The following is a 25,291-nucleotide window of genomic DNA, read 5'->3' on the forward strand; positions in this document are numbered from 1 at the left end:
TCTCTCTCTCTCTCTCTCCTGCTCCCTCCCTCCCTCCCTCTGTAGCTTATTCTACATCGCCGCCGACTCAATCCCAATCTACTCTCTCTCACTCTCTCTTTGCGTTTCGGCTCAGCCTCTGTATCTTCTCCTGCGTCATCGACGACTCATTGATGCCATCAATGGTGGCTGAGCTCTCCACCGCCGACTTCATTCCCTCTGAGTCAAGTTTGAGATTGCCCTGAAGCCTTTGATGGTTGATTTGGTTGAGATGGATACTGTTCTAATATTACAAAATCTAAATCTTCAATTTTAAATCTCTATATATCTTTTTTAATCCAAACAGCAAAATTTAGAACACACATATTTCAATTCTGCAGATTTTAAATACATAAGATTTGAAATTCAAATCCAAATCAAAATTCTGTTTCCAAACGGGGCCTTACAAAATTCTGAGAGAAGAAAAGTACTTCACTTCATAAACTTAAAAGAGCCACTTGCTTTCCAAAGTTTTCCACTACAAAAAGCACCAAAAGAATGCTCCAGGTTAACACTTCAGTTACTTACAACACATGTACAATGCAAAAGCAAAAAGAGCAACAATTCTGGAATGACAAGCATCCAGCACCAGGGAGCAGTCATTTAAACAAGGAAAGCATAGTTCAGCGCACACTTCATAAGCAAAACAAAGCTCCAAACATTTTCTGCTCAAGACAACTCTGGTATCTCATTAACATGTCCACTCATGGACTCCTTTCCTGAAAACCACAACAATTACATAGTGAGTGAGCTTCACAAGCTCAGTAGGTACGGCAAACAATCAATATAGCTAAGATTCAAATTTAGAATGCACTTGGAATGTGAGAAGCAAGTGGAATTAAACCTTAAAAGTTGCTACTGAAAATCTTTGGAATGAAATCAATGACACAACTGGTATAAGTTATGACATAAGGCTCATCTTTATATCAAAGACACTAATCAGTTTAAATCAGTTCAATAAACAACTGAACCAGAAGAGAAGAGTAAACATAAAACCAAAACTTTCCTGGTAAACATTCAAATATGTTGGAAAAGTAAAACTCGTCTTAAATCCAACTAAAATATCAATAAGACCAGAAAGCCTTTTTTACTTTAGTTACGATGTTCAAAGCTCAGAAACCATTTTTTTTTTCCTTGGCTGTAGCTTTCAGCAACAATGGTGAGGATCAACCTCATTTGCTCTTGAATGTGATGGACACCAACTGAAATATTAGGTATGAAGATGAGAGAGAATGAATCAGAATACAAAATATAGAGAACAGCAGGACATGGAATATAAATTAAACAGGTGACAAAAGACAAAATTATAGTAGGTAAGTAACCAAATAAGTCAAGTTTTACTTAGGCAGATAAATATGATAAAGTTTAGTATCTGAAAAATGTAGATATCTCACTGACATAAGTAATGAAACACATAATGAAGCAGTCTCCATATGGAGGTTTACAGAAAAGATCAAACTACCAGAATGTATTAAAACCCAGAATTCATCAACCAAATCACAACAGGAGTTTTCATGCTGGTGAAAATAAAATGCAATAAATAAATTTGTTAAAAAAAAAAAAAAAAAAAGAGGCCGTTTATCTCACTCCTTAAGCTTTCCTCAATTCATAACACAAAGGAGTCTATGAACATAGGTTCAACTTGCACTATATTAGATCAAATAGATGGAAAGCACTTTGTAATTAGATAAAATGTTACTAAACAACCTGCATTTTTGAACAACCATAACTCGGAGTTCTCCCAAATGCATATCAACCTCATAAAGCTAAAAAGAAGACATCAGAGGATTTAAAAACAGAGTCCACTATTTCAATTGTAAATGATGTATCTATAACAACTTCCATTCCAGATCCATTAGATACACATAAGAAGGTTGTTTATTTCACACGCACCTTGTTGCGTAAGTTTCTAGCCATTTTAGCATAAGCAGCCCCTTTAGTGAGCTCCATATTTAACTGTGCTTCTGCATCTTCCTCTTCTAGCCTCTTTTCCTGCAAGCATATTGCTCATAAGTTAAAGATTATAAAGAAATGATTAACCAAGATGCTATGAATATTTGTAATACCAAATTACCAGCATTATTGAACCTCGAATGATAAAAAAGACTTATCATTATGGATAGTGTAACTCATAGTACATCATTTTGGGATATACCTATACAGTAACTTTAGGCAGAAGCTGCATCCACATTTACTCAAATTTTGCGATCTAACCGTAACATGAACATCACCTTTAGTGAGCTCCATATTTAACTGTGCTCCTGCATCTTCCTCTTCTAGCCTCTTTTCCTGCAAGTATATTGCTCATAAGTTAAAGATTATCAAGAAATTATTAACCAAGATGCTACGAATATCTGTAATACCACAGCATTACTGAACCTCAAATGATAAAGAAGACATAATGGAAAGTGTAACTCATAGGACATCATTTTGGGATATACCTATACAGTAACTTTAGGCAGAAGCTGCATCCACGTTTCCTCAAATTTTGCGATCAAAGTTTTTGCCATAACATGAACTTCACTTTTCTCCTCATTATACTTCATAGCGGTTTTGAAAACTGACCTCACTTTATGATCTGCAGTACCTTAACTCAGAAAAGTGAAAATCTGTGAATGGCAACTTACCTACCCTTACATACATAACTAAGCTTTAGTTTTATTTATTTTTCACTTACTTCCTATAAATGATAAAACTCTCTTGTTTACTGAGTGGATTTGGAAGGGTTCATCACTGAACAAATGGTGATTTGACACATGCTATAACAGAAACCTATCCACTCATAGCTGAGTAAAACATTCTTTTGAGTTGGTTAGCATCTTAATTAGCAATGATTTTGTTGGTATATTGTTGTACACTCTACACTCTGAAAACCAAGTATAACAGCTAATTTCGTCAGAAACTTTAATACAAAGGACAGCAAAGCAAGGTGTAAGTGCTAGATGCATGATGAGATAGAAGAGTAATAAAGATGTTTAATGGAAATCTCAAATGCAGAATGCATAGTAATGCATTACACACATTTAACTAATGCATAATGTATCCTTTAGCCAAATTGTTCATGTCCTTATTATTTGCTAGCTTGATACGGCATCTACAATATGTTGTTGACGGTATTATTGAGGGTTAGATTAAGAGGATATCTCTGTTTAAGCCAACTGTGAAGAAGTCCATCCCCTCTAAGAAGATCGGCAGGTATCCAAATATTTAAGAAAAGGGAATTTAATGGTTTGAGGAAATATATAGTTGATTGTCAGACCATCTAATTCTGAAATTTATGGATGATTAGTCGACTGTCATGAACAACCATTGATGGATATGAATTCACAGACCTCAAAGTCAAAGCAATGGTGGAGGCTCCCCTAATGAATGAACAGATTGTATGAATGCCTTCAAAAGTTAAGGTTTTAGATCCACTCACCAAGAAATCAGTTCAAGTATTTCTTTGTGGTTAGATTTTGGACTTCAGAATGCAATCCACTGAATCTATTCAAGAAATTTTTGGTATGGTCACTTGATTTCTCTATCTCCTGAGAAAAGAAACATTCTTCTAACAATATCAACACAACAAATTCACAAATTTAGGCAGTACAAACACACACAAATGTAATCACAAAAAAAAAAAAATCTTCAAAAGCATTTTTTTTTGTTTTAATTATTAAATTCTGACATCCAATTAATTCACCTGCTCAATGTATTCAACCAAACCAAAAACTGAAAGCTCAATCACTGCAATGGAAGCCATCACCAACTGCAACGCTACAAATCCCAAATAGCCAAGAAACCAAATGAGAAATCCATGCCACCAATACATTTAAAAACTGACAAAATTCAAAACAAATATAAACTAAAAAATTAAAAATTAAAAAATTTCACAATCAATTTCTCAGATACCCAAGGGCAAAAAGCCAAACTCATAACACACAGAAACCATCGAAGCATTCCCACACACTCATTTAATGAAAAAAACAGAAGAAAAAAAGTACTCATCAAGACATCAAGTCATGAATTGACTGCAAAGATAAGAACAGAGATGCATATGAATTACAATGTCATCTTCAATCACAAATATGGAAAAAAATTATATATACTGGCAAATGCATGAAACGATTTGCAGATTACAATACATGAGCAAACCTTGCGAACTATGGGAAAATTCTTTACATATATTACCAAAAATAAAGGAACTTGAAGTGGAGAACTTCTAGACCTTATGTGCTTCAGAGCAGAATCAAGTAGCTGCTCCAAATTCTAAACCTCTTTCATACTTAAGGATTGGAGGTCTTCCCCCATAAAATTACTGAGAAGATAGCCGAAAAGATTTGTTGATGCTGGACGAAAAGATTATACGACAACCCATCATAGACCCCAGTTTTCTTTTCTTTCTTTTGTTTAATGCAAGCTTTACTTCGGAGTTTACTTGGATGTGAAAGATTATAACCATTACAAATACTATCATGACACAGTTATTTACATGAAATGAGAAAACTTATCAATTGGCAGACAACGCGCAGATAAAGAATTGGTATGTAATTGAAGATGGATCACAGAAGGAGTTGGTTCTGCAAAACACATTGCTCAACTAACAAATCAGTGTTTATTACAGTCAAAAAAGAATTCGTAAGAGTAAAAAAGAAAATTAAGTGCTTGTTAATTTCTCGTGTTAACCAAGAATCTTTGATTTAGAGACCAGTCTTCTTCTTTTTCTGGTCTGTTGCAAGTCTACGCTCCTGCGTTACAAAAGGACAAAACATCAGAGAAAGCTTTGCCTCTCCATCAAAACACCTCTCACCCTACTTAATTCTCCGTCTTGATCCCCAGAGTTACCATGAAGCCAACTCTCACACGTCCCTCCATCTCCTTGTATCTCCACATCGTCACCCTCCTTGTAGCTAGCGGTTCACCTCCTATCTACACTCCGGTCGATGATATCACCCTTAATTGTGGCTATTCTGGAAACTTATCCGACACCTATGATGACCGGAATTGGACTGGAGATATCAACTCAACATTCTCACCCTCAGAGCAACATCAACTTGGCAACAACATATCCCAAGTTAGAAAAGCACCTCAGTCATCTAACATCAGCCAAGTGCCTTACACTACAGCACGGCTTTCTCACTCCAAATTTAGCTACAGATTTCCCCTCACCACCAAAATTGTAATAACAAGACTCGTTACTGTCAACTTTTCTACACATTAAGTTCAAAAGTCCAAATGGGAAATAACGCGATATCATTATTACTACTACAACCTCCAATCTATGATTCATAACTAACACACCAGTGATGTTTCCCATTCTCCGAGCCAGTTCAGTCGAATGACAATGATAACTCTTGCAATATACCCTGGAAACGAGAAAGTTATCAAACCGCGAACTTAAAATTGAATAATGAAATTTTAGAACAATGTAATGGAAAGTTTTCATAGTGAATCAGTGATGCAGGAGAAGAGGCAACAAGAAACATATCAGTTGCAGTAACAAGAGAGTAGTGGTTGACAATCTGCTCATTACCATCATCTATCGTTTCTCCGTCAAAAAAGGATATATCTTACATCAAAGATAACACCATAAATCCATAATAGAGCAACATATAAATATAAATCAAACAAATTAATTGGCATCCACTTGTTGCAATTACCAACATAATGTTTGCAGTCCCAAAAATGCAGCCACTTCACAGGAAGCTAAAACCGTAATGAAATACAAAAAATCACCATGCATATCATAATTCCAATTCTAACAAAAGCAAAAGAGGACTAATTTCCTGCTTTTCCAATTTGCATTTTAAATCGAAATTATAAGGATTCACCTGCATATCCCTGAAGTGATGATAGCCCAATAAAGCTACAAACTTTGAGTTCCTGATAACACCACAGCGCTCCTCCCAGATTACCCATTTTCCGATTTCTGCTATTATCGTCTCGGCAAGCGAACATCGGAGTGCGAAACGGTGCCGTTCGATGTGATGCTGTGAATTCACTGAATTGGGGATTTTTATTTGGGCGGAGCAAAGGATGAGCATGCTCGGGAGGAGGATTAATTTTGGTAATTTGGCTTCGCGAATACGAGCGAACAACAGGGAGGAAACGACACCGTTTCTCCCCCACTATTTTCTGCTAGATTTGGCTGCCAAGTACCAACCTGATTTTTGCTGGGATATTCAAATGGATGATTTTATTCGTTTTTGGTACATTTTTTGTCAAATAGAAAATATATATTTATAATCGTGATTTATTATTAGTAATATCAACAGTTCATGTTGGATAAATTTTAATTGTTCATTGATTTGATTTATTCCGATATTTTAAAGATTATAAATTTGATTGAAAATTTGCATGAACTATTGAATCATATACTTATATGGCACACACATTATCTGATGGGGCTCACATACTGTTGAATCATATGCCAATACACGCATGTATAATAGAAGTTTTGCTAATAATTAATTTGTTTTCTTCAATTGAAAAGTATATAAAAACGTTTGTAACACGCTCCGACGAGACTCACACACTGTTGGATCATGTGCATATATGACATCCATGCATGTATAATAGAAATTTTGCTAATAATTAATTTGTTTTGTTGAATTGAAAAGTATATAATGACTTTCGCCCAATGCCAAAGACTGATAAAATAATTGAAACCATTGTGTACACAAAATGAAAAAGTGCCAGAGATTGTCAGTTGATTGATGTTAATTGACATGCAGATCCAAAACTCAACCATGCAACTTGGCGCTAATATCTTTAGCTTCTACGTGATAGGATTTTAAGGTGAGTGGATTATGAGGTGAGGGAAGTTTGAAATGAAGGGATATGAGTGGTGGATTATCACCAAACCAAAGGAACCAAATCTTCCTTGGAAACTACAGCTTCAGACTTGTATTGGTGCAGCACAAGGTTTGCACTACCTTCACACAAGTATCGAAGGTACCATGATTCACCGCGACGTAAAGGGCGCAAACATATTATTAGATGAGAAATGGGTAGCCAAGGTTTTGGATTTTGGGTTGTCAAAAATGGGTAATTATTACAATTTCCAAGACCCACATTAGCATGAAGTGAAGGATAGTTTCAGATATCTTGACATTGATTACTACCAACGACGACAATTGACTAATAAGTCTGATGTGTACTCATTCAGCGTAGTGTTGTGCGAAAGTATTGGGTAGGAGGCTAGCTGTGACCATTATGGATAGTAATCAAGTTGGCCTGGTTGGATAGGCCAAGAAGTGTCATCGTGATGGGAAAATTGATCAAACTTTTGACCTAAATTTGAAGGGTGAAATTGCATTCCGATGCTTGAATAAATTTGTTTCCATCGCAATGAGTAGCATGGATGATAATTGGATGAAACGGCCGTCAATGGATAATGTTGTGAGAGGGATTCAATTTGCATTGGAAATACAACAGAACAACGAGAATTATATTGATCACACTGAAAGGACGGTTCAAGATGAGATTGCATTGATCAAGGACAATGAAGGGTCTAGTTGTAGTGAGCGAAGCAGTGGGGCAAATGAATCCATCCGAAGGTTGACCAGGACAATCTTCTCCAAGATCATCGATCCGGTTGGGATTGTTAACAAGATGAGAGAGATGTTTGTAGAATCATAGGGGGTGCGTGGATAATATATGTAGTAAATATTTGTAATACATTCAGTCAATAACATTTCAACTCAATCTCAGTTTTTTAAGAACAACTGCTATGGACTATGGTACTAATTTTGAACTCATAAGAAATGTGAAAGAATTGTGCGTTTTGTTGAATATTCCGAGCTGTGTAAATTCCAATTTTCAATCAGCATTCTAGTCTTTTTCATCTTTTATGCTTGATAATGAAAGAGATTTCAAGTCATTGGGGTCTGCTTTCAAGTAGGGAGTAACTGCACACGTCAACGGAATTGAAATTGTGTCTAGCCCAACGAACCTTTGCTACTCTACACCACAGAGCAAAATGGGGTCTGCTTTCGTTTTCAGCCCCTAAGTCCACCAAGTCTCTGCCGTCCACTCGTTAAAAAGGAGCTGACCAGTTACTCGTGAATCTCGTGATCAAGTCTTTTCTACGTACTAATTTAGTGTCTATTCTGATTGAGCTAATAATTTATGCAGAAAGACATTTCCCAATTGCAAGGACTAAAAAACGCAATTGAAAGGAGAGCAGTACTACTTGTCAAAGTCTATCCGCAGCTTCGTTCTCTTTTCCTCTCCACCCCATCATCATGCAAAGATTATCTCCAGCTGCAAAAGCTTAATCTCTACCTTTTCTTGTTTCAGCACATGGACACGCTGATCGTGGCCAGAGAGTTGCCCCCTATTTCACGCTCTGTATTTACTTACAGCATTCCCCTAACTACCCGCCAAAAGTTCACTCGCTTGTGCCCTTCTCAACAATTTCAATGCTTCTCTTATTGCAGATGGTGAAGCTGTGGAGACAATGTAAAAGGGATTCTGTTTGAACATTGAACAAGAAAATGGTAAAGACTTCCCAAGATTAAACTCCAAGTCTAATATAACTGCATGGACGTCTATTCTCTTTAACTGGTCGGTTCGTCGAGATTCTAAAGTAATAAAAGAGCAGAGTCTTGGATCATGTCTCACTTTTGCTCAAGAGAAGTTCAAGACTTTTGTCAAGGAAATGTGACGACTAAACGCTCACACAGTCACATATATACCAGACACTTCCTGTACAAACAATATCTCCAATTATTATAATCTAAAACTCATAGTTTTAAAAGAACGAGCTAGACAGACCTTTTTTTTTTTTTTTTTCCCATGAAACCACAAGATGGGTCGATGGGAGAAGTTTCATTATGAGCAAGTCAGAGTACAAAACTACAAATGATTTCTAAAAGTCAACAAAATTTAAATCTCGTCCTCCACTTCAGGTGAAAGTCAGGAAAAAGTAGAATTCTACTAACTAAAGTTGTAGCTTGATTTTCTACAAAATGAGATAACAATACAAGAGAAGAGAGATGACTTAAAAAGCTCTACAAGCTAATAGACTTGATTTTCTACAAAATGAGATAACATGTCCAAAGTTTCGGATTTTGGGTTGTCTAAAGGCACGACTAACATGTCCAAAACCCACATCAGCACGGTGGTGAAGAGGTGTGTTAAACAGCCACAAGTGTGGCATGTGGCCCACCATTATACTGATATTGTCCCAACTTAACCACCCGATAGGTGTTGGGTTTTAATCATAAAAGGCCTCTGTACAAATCCAAGGCCCACATCGGACACTTGGCAATAATCCAATAGGAAACTTCCGATGGCCAATTTAATGAACCCAAACTAGGTCCATGATTGGAGAGGAGATTGGTGAATCAATTAATGAATGAACCGATATCCAGGTCCATGATGACGACGCAATTGGAGAGAGACCCGCTCTGATACCATGTTAAACAACGACAAGCATGGCATGTGGCCCACCATTATACCGATATTATCCCAACTTAACCACTCGATAGGTGTTGAGTTTTAATCATAAAAGGCCTCGGTACAATTGGGTGAGATCCACCCACTTATAAGTTATATTTTATTTGTCACTTTTCTAATGTGGGATCTTTTCTCTTCAACAGTGTGCAAGGCTAGCATTGATTCAGACAGAAGAGCTGAAGCAAAAGAGCCTGGCTGAGTGGGCCAAGAGTTGTCATCAGAATGGGGAACTTGATCAAATCATTGATGCACGTTTGAGAGGTAAGATTGCAGTCGAGTGCCTGAATAAGTTCGTTGAGATAGCTATCAGTTGCATGCATAACAATGGGACATAACGACCATCCATGACTGATCTTGTTAGGGACCTAGAACTTGCATTGCAGCTTCAGCAGAGTGCAGAAGGGAATATCAACTGCACTGAAAGGAATGTGAAACAAGCAGTAGTGAGCAAAATTGTGCCATCAACGATTCCATTAAATGTATATCAGATACCATCTTCTCTTAGATAAACAACCCAAGCGGGAGATGATGAGCATCATTTCAAAGAAATGAAAGCAATCTGGTCAGAATCACGAACGGTAATTGTATTACATTATATATTTGGGTTAATTACATATAAGCGCATATTTGAATGTTTTTTTAGCTATAAGGCCACCAACTAGTTTTTTCCCTCATAAGGCCACTAAATTAAAAAAGGTGTTATATTTTAGATATAAAAACCAATATATTTACAGAAATGCCACTAGAGTAAAAAGTCAACAATCATTCTCTCTCTCATCTCCGGCGAGGCATCCGGTCAACTCCGGCCAACTTCCGGCCGACCTCCGGCCAACTTCCGGCGGGTCTCCGGCCAACTCCGGTGGGTCTCCGGCCAACTTCCAGTGAACTCCGGTGACCACAAAAGCTACTGTCTCTAGCAACAAAAGCTACTGTCGCTAGCAAGAAAAGCTACTCTGGTGAGATTTACAGCAACCTCCTGCGAGGTCACAAAAGCTACTGTAACCACCAACAAAAGCTACTCTGATGAAATTTCCGAAGGCCTTCTGTGAGGTTACAAAAACTACTATCACCAACACTAAAAACTGCTCCCACCAACAACAAAAATTACTGTCACCAGCAACAAAAGCTACTCTGTTGAGTTTTTTGGCGAGGTCACAAAAACTACTGTCATCAGCAACAAAAGTTACTGTCACCAGCAACAAAAACTACACTCAGCAACACTTAAAGCTACTCACACCAACAACAAAAACTACTATCACAAATATCAGAAAGCTACTGTCATCAGAAAAGCTACTATCACCAGCAGCAAAAACTACTCTCACCAGAAACAAAGACTACTGTCACTAGCAAGAAAAACTGCTCTCATAAGAAATAAAAGCTACTGTCACCACCAATAAAAAGTACTCCCACCAATATAAAAAAAACTACTCTTATCGGCACCAAAAACTACTTTAATCATCACTAAAATCTACTCACACGAACACAGAAAACTACTATCATGCAAAACAAAATCTATTTGCAAGATTGAAAAACTATTACCAGAGACTAACGAAGTTACTATCACCAACTGAGAAAGCTATTACCAACCTACACAAAAACTTCTATGAAACATTAAAACAACTATCCATTTACAATATCGAAGGCTTTCAACACTCACCAGTTAAAGAATTAAAAATCCAATCTGTTCTATACCAAAACTCAAAAGAAGACTCCTACTTTTGCATATAGATCACTCCATTACTCCATTTCACCAAACATTTCTATCAAAATCATCAATGTTCTTATACATTATAATCAAAACCCTAAAATCCCAAACATTTCACTCCACCAGGCGATTCTACCGCCACCGACGACTTTGAAAGCATCGACTGCTTCAGATCTCAGCCGCTAGATCAAAGCCGCTCGTCGGAGAACGACTGGGCTTCGAATTTGAGCTCCTGGCCACCGGGCTCAATGATCGGAAGCTCAAGGTATGCAATCTCATATTGGAGCTTAGATATGCAATCTCAGATCCCGACGAATTCAAATCGGAGCTCAGATACGCAATCTCAGATCCCGGCGGTGGGAACGAGGCAGAAGCTGCAAGAAGAGGTTGGAGTTACCTTCGAAGGTGGAGACGATGTCGTCGCTGTCGTTATTGGACCTGACGCTGGAGCCGTAAGGCCAGGTGGTTTTGCGACACTGGAGCTCGCATACCAGATCTTCTAGACGACAATAACGACTATCCAGTCACGGAGGAAGATGGAGGAGACCCCGACCGTTGTCGATGAAGCCATTACCTCCGGTGACGCACACAGCCTCCGGCCCGGCGCATCAGAAAATTGAACGATGAATTCGAACCGTAGAGAGGCTCAATCAGTCTCTTCCAGCAGCCCGATGACGAATTCAAACTGTGGAGAGGCTCGATCATTCTATCCCGGCGGCAGTTAGCTCCGGTGGTCCAAGTGAGCTCTAGAGAAAGGTCTATGGTTACGGGGAGGGAGGAAGGAGAGACAGAGAGAGAGAGGTCTGTGGTGACGGATAGGAAGGGGAGAGAGAGAGACAGAGACTGTTTTGTTTGCATATGGGCAAAATCGTAAAGTACAAAATAAATTGAAGATGAAAGTGGCCTTAGTTGTACAAGAAAAACTAGGTGGCTTTATTGCTAATTAAAATTTTAAAATGACACTTCTGTGTAATTTTCTAAATATATTTGTACTGGATTGTAACGAAAACCAATAAAATGTAATATTACTTGCAGTGTCATTTTCAAATCACATTACAATTCAATCTATATGCCTGTATATAGTATTCCTAGCATTACTTGTCACCAATATACTATATAGCTTATGAAGCTTGTTTCTATCGAATGCAACAGAAGAGTTGCCCGTGATATAAGAAAGACATCATTTGGAAAGCGAAGAATAATAGGACATTTGTTATAACAAAACTCTTTTCACTGTCAAAATTTCCTACACATTTAGTTCAAATGGGAAATAATAGGTTATCAGAATTCCTAGTAGAACTCCCATCTATAATTCAGAGGGTGGGGTGGGTTAAACTAACATACCAATGATCATCAAAACTGCTCCAAGTCTGCTCATCAAAATCATCAACTGTTTTGTTGTCGCCTATATATCCTAATAAAAGACAACACAGAATCGGATTATCTTAGCAATACAAACAGAGATTAAACGAATAAACATCACCTCAAATAACTGACATCAAGTTGTTGCAATTACTTTAATGATGTTGAGAATATTATGTAATTAGTTGAGAATATTATGTAATTAAGAATAGATTTCTTATATCTTTAGGAAATCATGTACAGCAGGATTATGGTTTTATCTGTATCCCTAGATTATAGGAATTCCTTGTTGATCAAGGTTGTATATCTGTATATATTGGTGATTATAAATAGAAGGAAAACTAATTTAGTCACAATCATAATTCTTTATGGTATCAGAGCAAGCAACGTCCTGACTCTTCTTTCTTCTGCAAAATTCTTTTGCAGCCTTTATCCTTCTTCATTTTCCCTGACTCTTCATGGCTGGAGACGATATCTTTTCTGAAACTCCCAATGGTGGCAGCGGCACCTCCTCTGATGAATCTGCAAATCCGCTATTCCTTCATCATTCAGACCATCCCGATCTCATCCTTGTCTCCAAGAAATTGACAGGAGACAATTACAACTCATGGTGTCGCGCCATGAGGATCTTTTTGAGTGCAAAGAATAAGACCAGATTCATCACTGGTGCAATCAAAGAACCATCTGCAATCAAGAAACCAGAGGAGCATGCTCTATGGCAGCGATGCAACGACATGGTCTTGTCCTGGATTCTCAATTCTCTTGAACCAGACCTTGCTGATTCGGTCCTCTCCTGCACAACACCTCGTGCAATTTGGGAAGACCTCAGGGAACGCTTCGCCTTGGGAAACGCCCCACTTATCTTCCAGGTTTAAAGAGACATCTACAAGATTGAACAACGCCAATTCTCAATCGCTGCTTATTATACCAAGTTGAAAGCACTTTGGGATGAACTTGCCTCATACAATACAGTGGAGAATTGTACTTGTGGGGCACAAAATGACCGCACCAAACTCATGCAATTCCTTATGGGCTTGAATGAATCGTATGCAGGTACTCGTGGTCAAATTTTACTAATGAATCCATTATCTTCTGTGAGACAGGCCTATGCTTCAGTAACTCAGGAAGAGAAGCAGCTAGAACTTGGTGTTGCTGCCCTTGCTCCATCTAATGCAGTAGTAATGGCCATTCGTAACAATCCCAGGCCAGGATTGATACCTCGTTACAATCCTGGCAATCAAGGCAGCAGTTCTCGCAATCGCACTCCAGTTCAATGCACCTATTGTAACAAATTTTATCATACTGAGGAGACTTGTCATAGGAAACATGGCTTTCCACCTGGTCATCGGCTCTATAAACGCAATCCACAACAAGGAAATCGACCTCCACCACACAATGATGCCTCTGCTAATCATGTTGATTGCACACCTTCATTTAAGGAGCTGCAAGTGACACTTCCCAACCTGACTGAAGATCAATACACTCAGGTTATTGCTGCATTGAATCCGAAGCCACCAACTCCTCAGGCTAATGCTGCTTCTGCTATAGAGTTTGCTTTAGGTTTGTCTATGGTGGATCCTAATCGATGGATAATCAATAGTGGAGCAACTCACCACATTATTAATGCACCACATCTTTTTACTAGCCACATGAATGCATCTTTTCCTTCTGTATCTTTGCCTAGTGGAGCCAAGGCAAACATCACTATTAATAATGCAGTTTTGCGGGATGTGCTTTGTGTTCCCTCATTCGATGTCAATTTGATGTCTGTTGGACGCACTATAGATGATTTGCACTGTTCAGTAACCTTTTTCCCTTCTTGGTGTATTTTGCAGGATTTGGCTACGAGGATGATGATTGGTGTGGGTAAGCGAAGTGGAAATTTATATTATCTTGTGGCGTTGTCTTCCTCCATTCCTACCACACATCTCTTTGTCGGTCACATCACCATACCATCTGATCTCTGGCATCGCCGCTTGGGACACCCCTCTCCTGCTCGTTTACAATTTCTAGCCAAGAATTCTCTTTCTTTTGATTTTGATTCTAGTCATAAATGTACGGTTTGTCCTTTAGCTAAACAGACCCGCCAACCTTTTCCTTCTAGTTCAATAAAAACTTCTCGATGTTTTTCCCTTATTCATTGTGATATTTGGGGACGTCATAAGACGCCTTATCTTAATAGTGCTCATTATTTTTTGACTATAGTGGATGATTTTTCTCTTTTTACATGGGTTTTTCTCATGCATCACAAAAGTGAGACGCAGCATTTACTTCGACATTTTTTTGCCTATGTTAAAACTCAATTTAATACCCATGTTCAGCAATTTCGTTCCGATAATGGTGCTGAATTCCTTTCTTTATGCAACTTCTTTCAAGATCAAGGAGTCATTTTTCAGCATTCTTGCATTTACACACCTTAACAAAATGGTGTTGTTGAGCGCAAGCACCGACACCTCCTAGAAGTTGCTCGAGCTCTTCGTTTTCAATCTCATTTGCCTCTTCAATTTTGGGGTGAATGTCTTCTCACCGCTGCCTACACCATTAATAGGCTGCCCACTCTTTTACTTCACCAGAAAACTCCTTTTGAGGTACTTTATCATACACCTCCTGATTATTCTCGAATGCGTGCTTTTAGCTGTATCGCTTTTGCCACTTCTGTCACTCCTTCATCAAAATTTTCTCCACGTGCTCATAAATGCATTTTCCTTGGATATCCGATTGGTCAGAAAGCATATAAGTTATATAATCTTGAAACCAAAAAGATTTTTGCAAATCGTGATGTTATTTTTTTGGAGGATACTTTCCATTTTCAATCCTCTTCTCAAGGGATTTCGTCATCTTCTCCTCCTTCCTTCTCGCTTCCTGTTCCTATCCTTGATAGCACCATCTCACACCGCCCACCTCCACCACCTCCATCTCTAGAACCTGCGTCGCCCAGGATTGATACCTCGTTGCAATCCCAGCCCAGGATTGATACCTCGTCGCAATCCCCGCCCAGGATTGATACCTCATCGCAATCCCAGCCCAGGATTGATACCTCATTACAATCCTCCAGCTCCCCTCCTTCCTCTCATCTTTTGTTCGACACGGATACTGCTGTCCTCCACCCTATTGACTAACCTGTTGTTCCCCTCGACCAACCTGCCATTGAACCTCCTCCTTTGGCCGACCACGATCCTATCCTTGCTCCGCGATGCTCACAACGCCCACATGTTCCTAATGTCCGTCTTAAGGACTATGTCTGCTCGCAAGTGATTTTGCCTCCACACCCTTTGTCATCTCCTTTGCCGAATCCTTTCAAAGGTACACGCTTTCCTCTATGCAATTTCATCTCCTATCAGCGTTATTCACCACTGCACCTATCCTATGTTGCTGCTATTAGTAGGGATGAGGAGCCTACCTCTTATGCTCAAGCTGCTTCTGATCCTAACTGACAAACCGCCATGGATGCTGAGCTTGCCGCTCTTGTTGCCAATAATACTTGGACTCTTGTTCCTCTTCCTCCTGGAAAACGCCCTATAGCATGTAGGTGGGTATACCGGATTAAACGTAAGGCAGATGGTTCTATTGAGCATTATAAAGCTCGTCTGGTGGCCAAGGGTTTTACACAGGCTGCAGGCATTGATTACCATGATACCTTTTCCCCCACTGCCAAGATGATTACTATCGGTTGTGTTCTTGCTCTTGCAGCCTGTCAGGCCTGGTCCCTTCACCAACTTGACGTTAATAATGCCTTTCTTAATGGGGATCTCCATGAAGAACTGTACATGTCACCTCCTCCTGGTCTTCAGCGACAGGGGGAGAATTATGTTTGTCGCCTCAACAAGTCCTTATATGGTTTGAAACAGGCATCACGACAATGGTTTGCTAAATTTACTGAGGTGATACTTTCTGCTGGATTCACTCAATCAAAGGCCGACTATTCTCTCTTCATTCAGAAGGTTGGTAATTCCCTTACAGTTTTGTTGATTTGTGTTGATGATATTCTCATCACTGGGAATGATTTGGACTCTATTAAGGCTCTTAAACAGTTTCTACATACCCGCTTTAGAATTAAAGACTTGGGTGATCTTAAGTATTTCCTTGGGATTGAAATTGCTCGTTCAGGAAAAGGTATATATTTTTCCCAAAGGAAGTATGCATTGGAAATTATCAAGGATACCGGTTTTTTGGGTGCCAAACCTGTTGAGTTTCCAATGGAAGAAACAAAATTGTCAAATAGGAGACTTTCTTAAGGATCCGGCAGCATATAGGAGTTTAGTTGGCCGCCTCATATATCTCACCATCACCAGACCTGACATTACCTATTCAGTTCATGTTTTAAGCAAATTTATGCATGAGCCACGTTTACATCATATGGCTGCAGCACTTCGGGTCGTCAGGTATTTAAATCATGTCCTGGTCAAGGTCTTCTTTTGCATAGTGAAAACGATTTAAGTTTGAGAGCTTTTTGTGATTCTGATTGGGCGGGTTGTCCCATTACTCGCCGTTCTACCACTGGCTATTGCGTGTTCCTGGGAAAATCTCTTATTTCATGGCGCACCAAAAGGCAAAAAAAAATATCTTTATCAAGTACTGAAGCTGAATACAGAGCTATGGCAGGTACATGTTGTGAGCTTACTTGGTTGCAAAACTTGTTTGCTGATTTGCACATACCTATTGCCAAACCTGCCATGTTATATTGTGATAATCAAGCAGCTTTACACATTGCTGCAAATCCAGTATTTCATCAAAGAACTCTTCACATTGAGATGGACTGTCACTTCATTCGTGACAAGATAGTTGATGGGTCCGTTCGCACTAGGTTCGCTGGAACCTTGCAGCAATTGGCAGACATTTTTACAAAAGCGTTGGGCAAAGAAAGGTTTAAGAATTTGTTGCACAAGTTGGGAGTTCTTAACATCCACTCTCCAACTTGAGGGGGAGTGTTGAGAATATTATGTAATTAGAATTGAGAATATTATGTAATTAAGAATAGATTTCTTATATCTTTAGGAAATCATGTACAGGAGGATTATGGTTTTATCTGTATCCCTAGATTATACGAATTCCTTGTTTATCAAGGCTGTATATCTGTATATATTGGTGATTATCAATAGAAGGAAAACTAATTCAGTCACAATCAACCACAAATCTTAGTGAAATATGGGAAACCCCTGAAGAAGATTAATTTCTAGAGATCTTGACTCAAAGCACCAAAATAAGTAAAAATCATCCCACTTACCCCAATAACTGATTTTTGTTCCCACATACACAATTTAATATCAAATGACCATTTTACCCTAAACTCAATCAAAGAATTACAACATCTGCCACTGTCTCCTCTCTCATCCCGATCTCTCTCTCTCTCTCTCTCTCTCTCTCTCTCTCTCTCTCTCTCTCTCTCTCTCTCTCTCTCTCTCTCTCTCTCTCTCTCTCCCCCTCCCCTCTGTATCCAACTTCTTATCAAAGCAGCCAAACCGATCGAGGCCAAGATTTTGTTTGAATTGATAAGGTCGCCGATGCCGGAGGGTACCAGACTGTAGCAGGCGATTCTCGACGTCAGTCCCTGCTTGGTCGTCGTTGCTGCTCCGGGAGACAGGCTCGCTACTTTGTCGACGCTAATCCTGCTCTTGTGGTTGCTTTGTTTTCGGGTAGAAGACCGAACGGGTTGAACCCGAAAATTCTGAAGCCTGATCTGATTGTTCCGGGAGTCAACATCCTCGCTGCTAGGACCGACGCGGTGGGCACAACTGGATTGGAAACTGATAACTGGAAATATCCTCTCGTGAACATCAATGGCTTCATCAATGGCTTGCCCTCACGGGCCACTCTGCTCAAGTCTCTCACCCCCGACCTTTTTTTTCGTTCAGGTTTTTTTTTTTTTTTTTGGTAAACTATGGGCAGAATGAAGTCTGAGACGGGGCGAAAAAAAAAAAGTGTCTATTGGGGGGCAATAGACATCTATTGGAGGCCAATATATGTTTTGAATTGATGTAATCTCCTTGTTTTTTCCTTAATTAAAGTTTTATTTGTCTAATTTTATGGAGATTAATTCTCATTCCGGAGATTGAAAGTTCTATTGGGGGGCAATAGACATCTATTGGGGACCAATACAGGACTGATAGACGTCTATTGGGGGGCAATAGATGTCTATTGGGGAGCAATAGAGGTCTATTGGGGGCAATAAACCTTTCCGGTGAGGTTTTCAGAAATTCCGGTGGGCAGCGACCGGTGACCGGAATCCGGCTATCGGTGGCCGAAATCCGGAGAAAGTTGGCCAGATTCCAGATTCCGGTGACCAGAATCCCGCAGCCGGTGACGGGGCTCCGGCGAAGTCCCTTATGGTTTCTCTCTCTTCCATTCTCTCTCTAAGTAATAAAGGTGAGGGTAAAATGGTATTAAAAATAAAATAAAAACAAAAAAAAATCTTAATGGGGTATCAGGAAAGACATCCTTAAGTATTGAAAAAACTATGTATTAAGTATTAAGAACTATGTATTGAAAAAAAAAGTCTGAATCAAAATGAAGGGTAAAATTCCACCTTATCGTAATTGGTCTATGCTATAATTACTGTTTTTTTTTTCTAGATAAGTTATACAATTTTTTATTTTTTAAAATAGCCTGAATTAATAAAAATAAAAATAAAGGGTGTTTCTAAATGTACCCAGCAAAATTCTTAGTGCGCCCAGCAAATTAATTTATATTTAAATATGCTTTTAAATATTGAATTAAACCCAACAAGTTTCCCAAAATACCCACATCTTTAACAAAACTATGCACCCTGCACAAACAATCCCAGAATTCCTAGCGTTCTTCACCAGCATCACTCTTCCCACAAGACAATGGTTTTGATGTAATGGTCAGGTGAGGCTGGTTTCATTTAATTGGGTGTGTATTTGAGAGAAGAGAAGGGTATGGAAATGGTCCAATTCAACAATCTTAGCTTCAGAAACTTTTTCGGTTCTTTCATGCCCATGAATCCATGATTGTCTAATCGCTCCATTCTCTGCTCTTTCATTAATCTGTAGGGATGTCAACAAGCCAATAGCATCTCTTCCACAGATTCAGGAGTTGGAGAATACATTGCCAAACTGAAGCTTCATCCAAAAGTGAGTGCTAAAGTACTGGTGATTGTTTATGCTAATCAAGGATGCAACTTCCAGACTCATATTTGGAAGCTGACTTGGATGGCCAAAATGAAGTTATGATGTATTTTTGCAAGATGTCCATGATCAAGGTACTATGAGCATCAAATATTAGAATGGGTACCAATCTATGGTGGCTGTAGTGAAATGCACCATACGCTTAGCTAGAACTATAAGGAAGTTTTTTGGCTATTGTAATTGTTGGATGTGGATGTCTATCTTTTTTTTTTTTTGAAAGGGGTTTGGAACCCAGCCAAGCTGGGAGGCTCATCCCCACGCCTGACTTATTATATTAGAATTAGAATGCGTCGAGGGGGACATAATACCTTGACCTCGAGCATCAGTACAAAAGTCCTCATAGAGTACATCCCGAATAATAACAGGAGACTCATCTAGCCAAACATAAGAAAGATAATTAAAACTAGCAAGGTGTGCCAACCTATTTGCAGCACCATTTGCTTCACGGAAGATGTGCCTAACCTGAAAAGAGTGAAAAGACGTCAAATATGACTTACAATCATGCATAATGCGCCCAATTTCAGATCGATCTTCCACATCATGCTGTAGAGCAGTAACCACAAGGGAGCATAGGCCTCCTTTCATAATAGGATTAATAGACGTAATCCCATCTTTCCTCCCTTATTGCGATTTGTTTTTTTTTTTTGAAGGGTTGCGATTTGTTTATATGTTTATTCAGTTTGCTTGGTACATGTAATTTGTTTAGGTGGGTATTTTGGGAATAATTGCTGGGTTTAATTATAAATTTTGAATATAAATAAATTGCTGGATATACTTAGAAATTTGCTAGGTAATTTTTGACCCAAAATAAAAACATTGGGATAGCCAAGACTTTGTTGTAGTATATATGAAACATGTTGTATTGTTCATAGTATAAAATGTCTATGTCATGTATAAGATAGGTATTTTAGGTATAGTGACTTGTGTGTCAAGCTTTATGCCAATGGGGAACAAGTGTGGCAATCATCATCATCACAACCACAATGTGGAGCTGCAAATGGAGATGCCACAAAATGAGGCTACAAATGGAGATGCCACAAAATGAGGCTACAAATGAAGATGCCATCAAGTTGTATCATTATTTACTCCAAATGTATCCCTATAAATACCTCCTTTGAATGAAATGAAATACACACATTGCTCTCCATTCTCAGAATCAAATCTCTCTCACTCTCAAGTTAATTTATGTTCATTCCAAAATTATTTTATGTTTATCCTTAAACACGTTATCAGCACGAGGCTCTAACTCCAGTCTGCTTGTACGCCCCGAAACATCTTGATCGGGACCTCAGATCAAAATCCTTCCTTCAACAAAGTTGTTCGCCTCTGTCTCTTCTATCTGACCTCCAAATTTCAGCCTTATTGGAGTGGTTTTGAGACCTGTACATCATTTGAAGTGGGAGCTGTTCAGCACTCTCGTTCCTGTGCAGATCAGCCTGTTTGCACACCCTGAAACATCTTGTTCAGAACCTCTGATCAAAATACTTTCTGCATAAAAGATGTTTATAAATGTTTCTTCTATTTGACCTCCAAATTTCAGCCTTACTGGAGTCGTTTTGAGACCTGTACACCATCCGAAGTGGGAGCTATCCAGCACGCTCATTCCTGTGCAGATCAGCCTTCTTGCACGCCAAGAAACGTCCTTTTCGGGACATATAATCAAAATCCTTTCTTCATAAAAGTTGTTCATCTATGTCTCATATATCTGATCTCCAAATTTCAGCCATGTTGGAGTCGTTGTGAGACCTGTACACCATTTGAAGTGGGATCTGTTCAGAAGAGAATTTGCTCCGAATTTCAACAAGTAAGTTTTAAAGATTAAAGTTCCTGTTTTTGAGTTTGTATTCCTTTTCTCTTCTTTTCAGAGACTTGTAATAAAAAAGAGGAATTATATAAATTCACGCTAAACGAACTAAGAGCGTTAGTAATCTATGAACTAAGAGTGTTCATAATATTCGGACTAAGAGCGTCTGCAAGCATCAATTTATGGACTAAAAGTGGAATCGTGGGGATTCACGCTAAACGAACTAAGAGCGTTCGTAATCTATGAACTAAGAGTGTTCATAATAATCGGACTAAGAGCGTCCGCAAAACATCAATTTATGGACTAAAAGTAGAATCGTGGGGATTCACTCTAAATGAACTAAGAGTGTTCGTAAATCAATGAACTAAGAGTGTTCATAATAATTGGACTAAGAGAGTCCGCAAACATCATTGTTTTCATCTAATCCAAATATTCTTGGAAATTGATTTCTTGGTAGCATAGCTCAGAAATCTTATTATTTTAGTTTTCGTGGAAGTTTAAACTCCGAAACCAATATATCTTATCTTCCTATTTTTCAGGATGTCGAATGAACCTAGACTCGACTTTCCAACACTTGACTCAACAGGCTCGGAATACCATGACTGGGTAACCGACGTTGAGAACCATCTCACTACGAGAGGGATATTGCCCATAATACAGGCACCTGACCAGGGCATTGTGTTTCAACGAACACCCACAAAGCATGCTGCTCAAGTAATTATCTTGATGTGACGCCATATGGATAAATCTCTCAGATTGGAGTACATGTCGATCAAGGATTCAAGAAACCTATGGGTAGTGCTAGAAGAGCGCTTTGGCAATATCCACAATGTGGACAACCTGCACCTCAAATGAAAGGAGGTAACCACAAATGACATGTGTCATCGATATGGATCAATTGAAGCATTGGTTCAAGCAATGCCATGCAAGTACCCAACTAGCTGCAAGCTACAAAGAGTATAGGCAATTGAGAGAGCAAGAAATCAATCTTGCTGAAGATGAAGATATCAATCTTGCTGAAGATGAAGATATTAATCTTGCTAAAGATGAAGATGGTGAAGATATCACTCTCACCACTGAGGACTTCAAAGCTGCAAATAAAGAGCACAAGGATGCCGCAGACTTTGATTAGAATAGTCCTTTTCTATTTTCCAATAAAACGGCAAATGTGCCTTAGTCAACAAATGACAATTGTATTGACTCTTTCTCATGTGGCGTACCCAATGAAGTATGATGTCTAGGAAAGTAATTGAGATCGGGGTATTTAAGCGAGCCTCGCTCCACCAACATCTCTCTACTTCCCTGGTCATATTTCATTGGAATTACCAAACGGATTGGCAATTACAATTTGTATAAGTTTGATTTTATTTTGGAATAGATTTTGGAAACTTTGATGTAATCATTGGCTATTAATAAAGTGTTGCATTATTATTCAATGTCATGGACATGTGTTAAATTTTGAACTTTAAAGATATAAGAGCCAATGGTTTTCATGTGAAAACACATTGTAAGAATGGACAAGAATTCCTTTGCATCGCCTCTAATAACTACGGACATAAATGAGTATTAGAGAAACTTATGTGTCACTTTAGTGGGTTGCATGCAACCACTATTGAGTCATTGAATCAAACCATGTCATAAGAGATGATTTATGGGATTCTGACACATATAAGCTTTAGCAAGACCGTTTGGGATATCCAGGTCATGATATGATGTTCCGTATATTAAAGACTTCACGGACATCCATTCCTCAAAACGAAAAGAAGTACGAACCAAAGATATATTGGTCCAAAGACTTACTTCGTTTTGCAAAGCTTGCTCTTTAGCAAAGATAGGATCGAGACCATCCTATGCAAAGGACACTAAAGAAAATATACCATTCTTACAAAGAATCCAAGGTGATATTTATGGACCTATTCAACCAACTTGCGGACGTTTGAATATCTCATGATGTTGGTTGACACGCAAACACACTAATCACGTGTTGTGCCATTGTCCATCTATAAAAGCTACTTATGATATACTCATAGCACATATAATATGACAACGGGTTCACTCCCCGGATCATCCTATTTAGTCAAATGTATTTTGACTATGCTAGTGAGTATACATCGAAGATTTTCGATGGTTATTGCAAAGGGAGTGATGTTGGATATCACATTCCCATATACACACCTAAATGGTCTCGCGGAAATAACTACGATGGTAGTTAAGACATTGGCAATGCGCACCAATCTCCTTATATCCGCTTGGGGTGATGCAATATCGCATACAACTATGCTAATCACTCTATGACCTACCGCCACTCAATGTATCCCTGCGTTACAGCCAAGGTTTCAAATTTCGGTTTCGGTTTCGATTTCGGTACTTCAAATTTAAAGAAATTTCGGAGAAAGTTTCGATTTCGGTGGAAATTTCGGTTAAAAATAAAGAAATCACATTAATTGAATGTATAAAATGATATTTTTGAATGAAACTTTTACATAGACTAAACTAATAAACCTATTTACAATGTAAACTCTCTAAAATTATACATAAATAATAGAATTGTGATATTTAATATGGACGAGACGACGAGTAATTAACTAAAACTGTAGTAAGTTGCTAAACACTATCTATAATTCTATATGTAATTATAAATGTTCTGTATATTGATAATGTGAATGTGATTTACTTTTTTTTTTATGGCTGGAACTCAGTGGGAGGCTTGGCCATCACGCCTTTTTCACTAATAATTAGAAAAATTCAAAGTTTGTTGTGACAAAACTGAACTCCAAGCCTACGAAAAAGTTAAAAGACATCATTATGGTCATGGTGGTCAAAAAGCCACGCACTAAGAAAATACTAGTAAAAACTAAAAAGAACAGTAAAGCCTTCAACATACCTTCTTAATTAATAATTATATGGTGGATGAAACACATGATAGAAAGAGAGCTTTTGTGTTATGAAGGAGGATTGAAAAAAAAAAAAAAAACCAAAATTTCATATTTTGTCAGCGAAAAGTCGAAAACTGTGAAATACGAATTTAGCAAAAATTTCAGAGAAATTTCGGACAAAATTTCGGTTTGAATATTTAAATATATTTTGTGTGTGTAGATATTTCGGAAATTTAGAATTTCGCGGAAATGTACGGAAAATTTCGGTAAATGTCGGAAAACTCCTGACGGAAATGATATAGCATATAAATTTCGTTTCGGTACTTCAAATTTACGGAAATTTCGACGGAAATTTCGGCAGTTTCGGAGAAACTTAAAACCTTGGTTACAGCTAGTGACTGGATACAAATATTTTGTACTTACGCACATTTGAGTGAGTCATTTATGTGCCAATGTGAGCCATTTATGTGCCAAATGCGCTGCCACCACGCCTATGGTAGGTCCTTAAAAACAAGTGAGTAACTTGGTTGGATTTGAGACTCCAACAAACGTCCGCCACTTAATGCCCTTGCCAGGCGATCTCCTTACCGTTTGATTTACGGATTTCACTTTGATGAGACAGTCTTCCCATCGTTAGGGGGAGATAAGAACTCGAATGTTCAACAGGAACGACAGGAATTGTCGTGGTCTATCCCCACTATGTCTCATCTCGATCCCTATTAAAAGTGACGAGATCACACATTTACTGCAAAAATGCCTGCAAGGAAGGACGTCCCTACAAAGAGGACGTAGCGCCACCCTACACAGAGGTAGGCAAGGCGCCAACGCCATAGAAAGTGGCACTCTGGCGTTATAGGCCATGGCCCCAGCTAGAATGCGTGGGAAGCTCGTGGATTCGAAGGAGACTTTGGCATCCTTGGATCATCGACACTCAACA

The 25,291-nt window shown here is 38.6% G+C and overlaps 1 protein-coding gene and 1 long non-coding RNA gene across 7 annotated transcripts; one reads left to right on the forward strand and one right to left on the reverse strand.

The window, feature by feature from the left end:
* Window positions 1–476: 476 nt before the first annotated feature.
* On the reverse strand, window positions 477–6,164 carry LOC112187408. 6 transcript variants are annotated; one of them, XR_005806504.1, is made up of 9 exons: window positions 5,832–6,164; window positions 4,192–5,366; window positions 3,704–3,777; window positions 3,440–3,548; window positions 2,460–2,596; window positions 2,174–2,307; window positions 1,912–2,010; window positions 1,110–1,220; window positions 477–737 (listed from the first exon to the last, which is right to left on the reverse strand). It is a non-coding gene; the product is annotated as an uncharacterized LOC112187408 (long non-coding RNA). The 6 variants fall into 6 exon arrangements; XR_002931077.2 differs by having other exon boundaries at window positions 3,704–5,366; XR_002931076.2 differs by having other exon boundaries at window positions 2,460–2,605; window positions 3,704–5,366.
* A 6,823-nt stretch (window positions 6,165–12,987) lies between these two features.
* On the forward strand, window positions 12,988–15,648 carry LOC112185140. Its single transcript, XM_024323351.1, has 4 exons — window positions 12,988–13,398; window positions 13,633–14,259; window positions 14,365–14,589; window positions 15,256–15,648. The coding sequence occupies exons 1-4, from the start codon at window positions 12,988–12,990 to the stop codon at window positions 15,646–15,648; spliced, it is 1,656 nt and encodes a 551-aa protein (XP_024179119.1).
* The last annotated feature ends 9,643 nt before the right edge of the window (window positions 15,649–25,291 follow it).

The sequence above is a fragment of the Rosa chinensis genome, chromosome 2, assembly GCF_002994745.2.
Source record: "Rosa chinensis cultivar Old Blush chromosome 2, RchiOBHm-V2, whole genome shotgun sequence".
NCBI classification, from domain to species: domain Eukaryota; kingdom Viridiplantae; phylum Streptophyta; class Magnoliopsida; order Rosales; family Rosaceae; genus Rosa; species Rosa chinensis.

Coding starts and splice junctions, on each gene's coding strand:
- LOC112185140 (XM_024323351.1), top strand. CDS start 12,988: ATGGCTGGAGACGATATCTTTTCTGAAACTCCCAATGGTGGCAGCGGC. Junction 13,399..13,632: donor ACGCCCCACTTATCTTCCAG/GTTTAAAGAGAC, acceptor TCTGTGAGACAG/GCCTATGCTTCAGTAACTCA. Junction 14,590..15,255: donor ATTCTAGTCATAAATGTACG/GTTTGTCCTTTA, acceptor CCGATTGGTCAG/AAAGCATATAAGTTATATAA.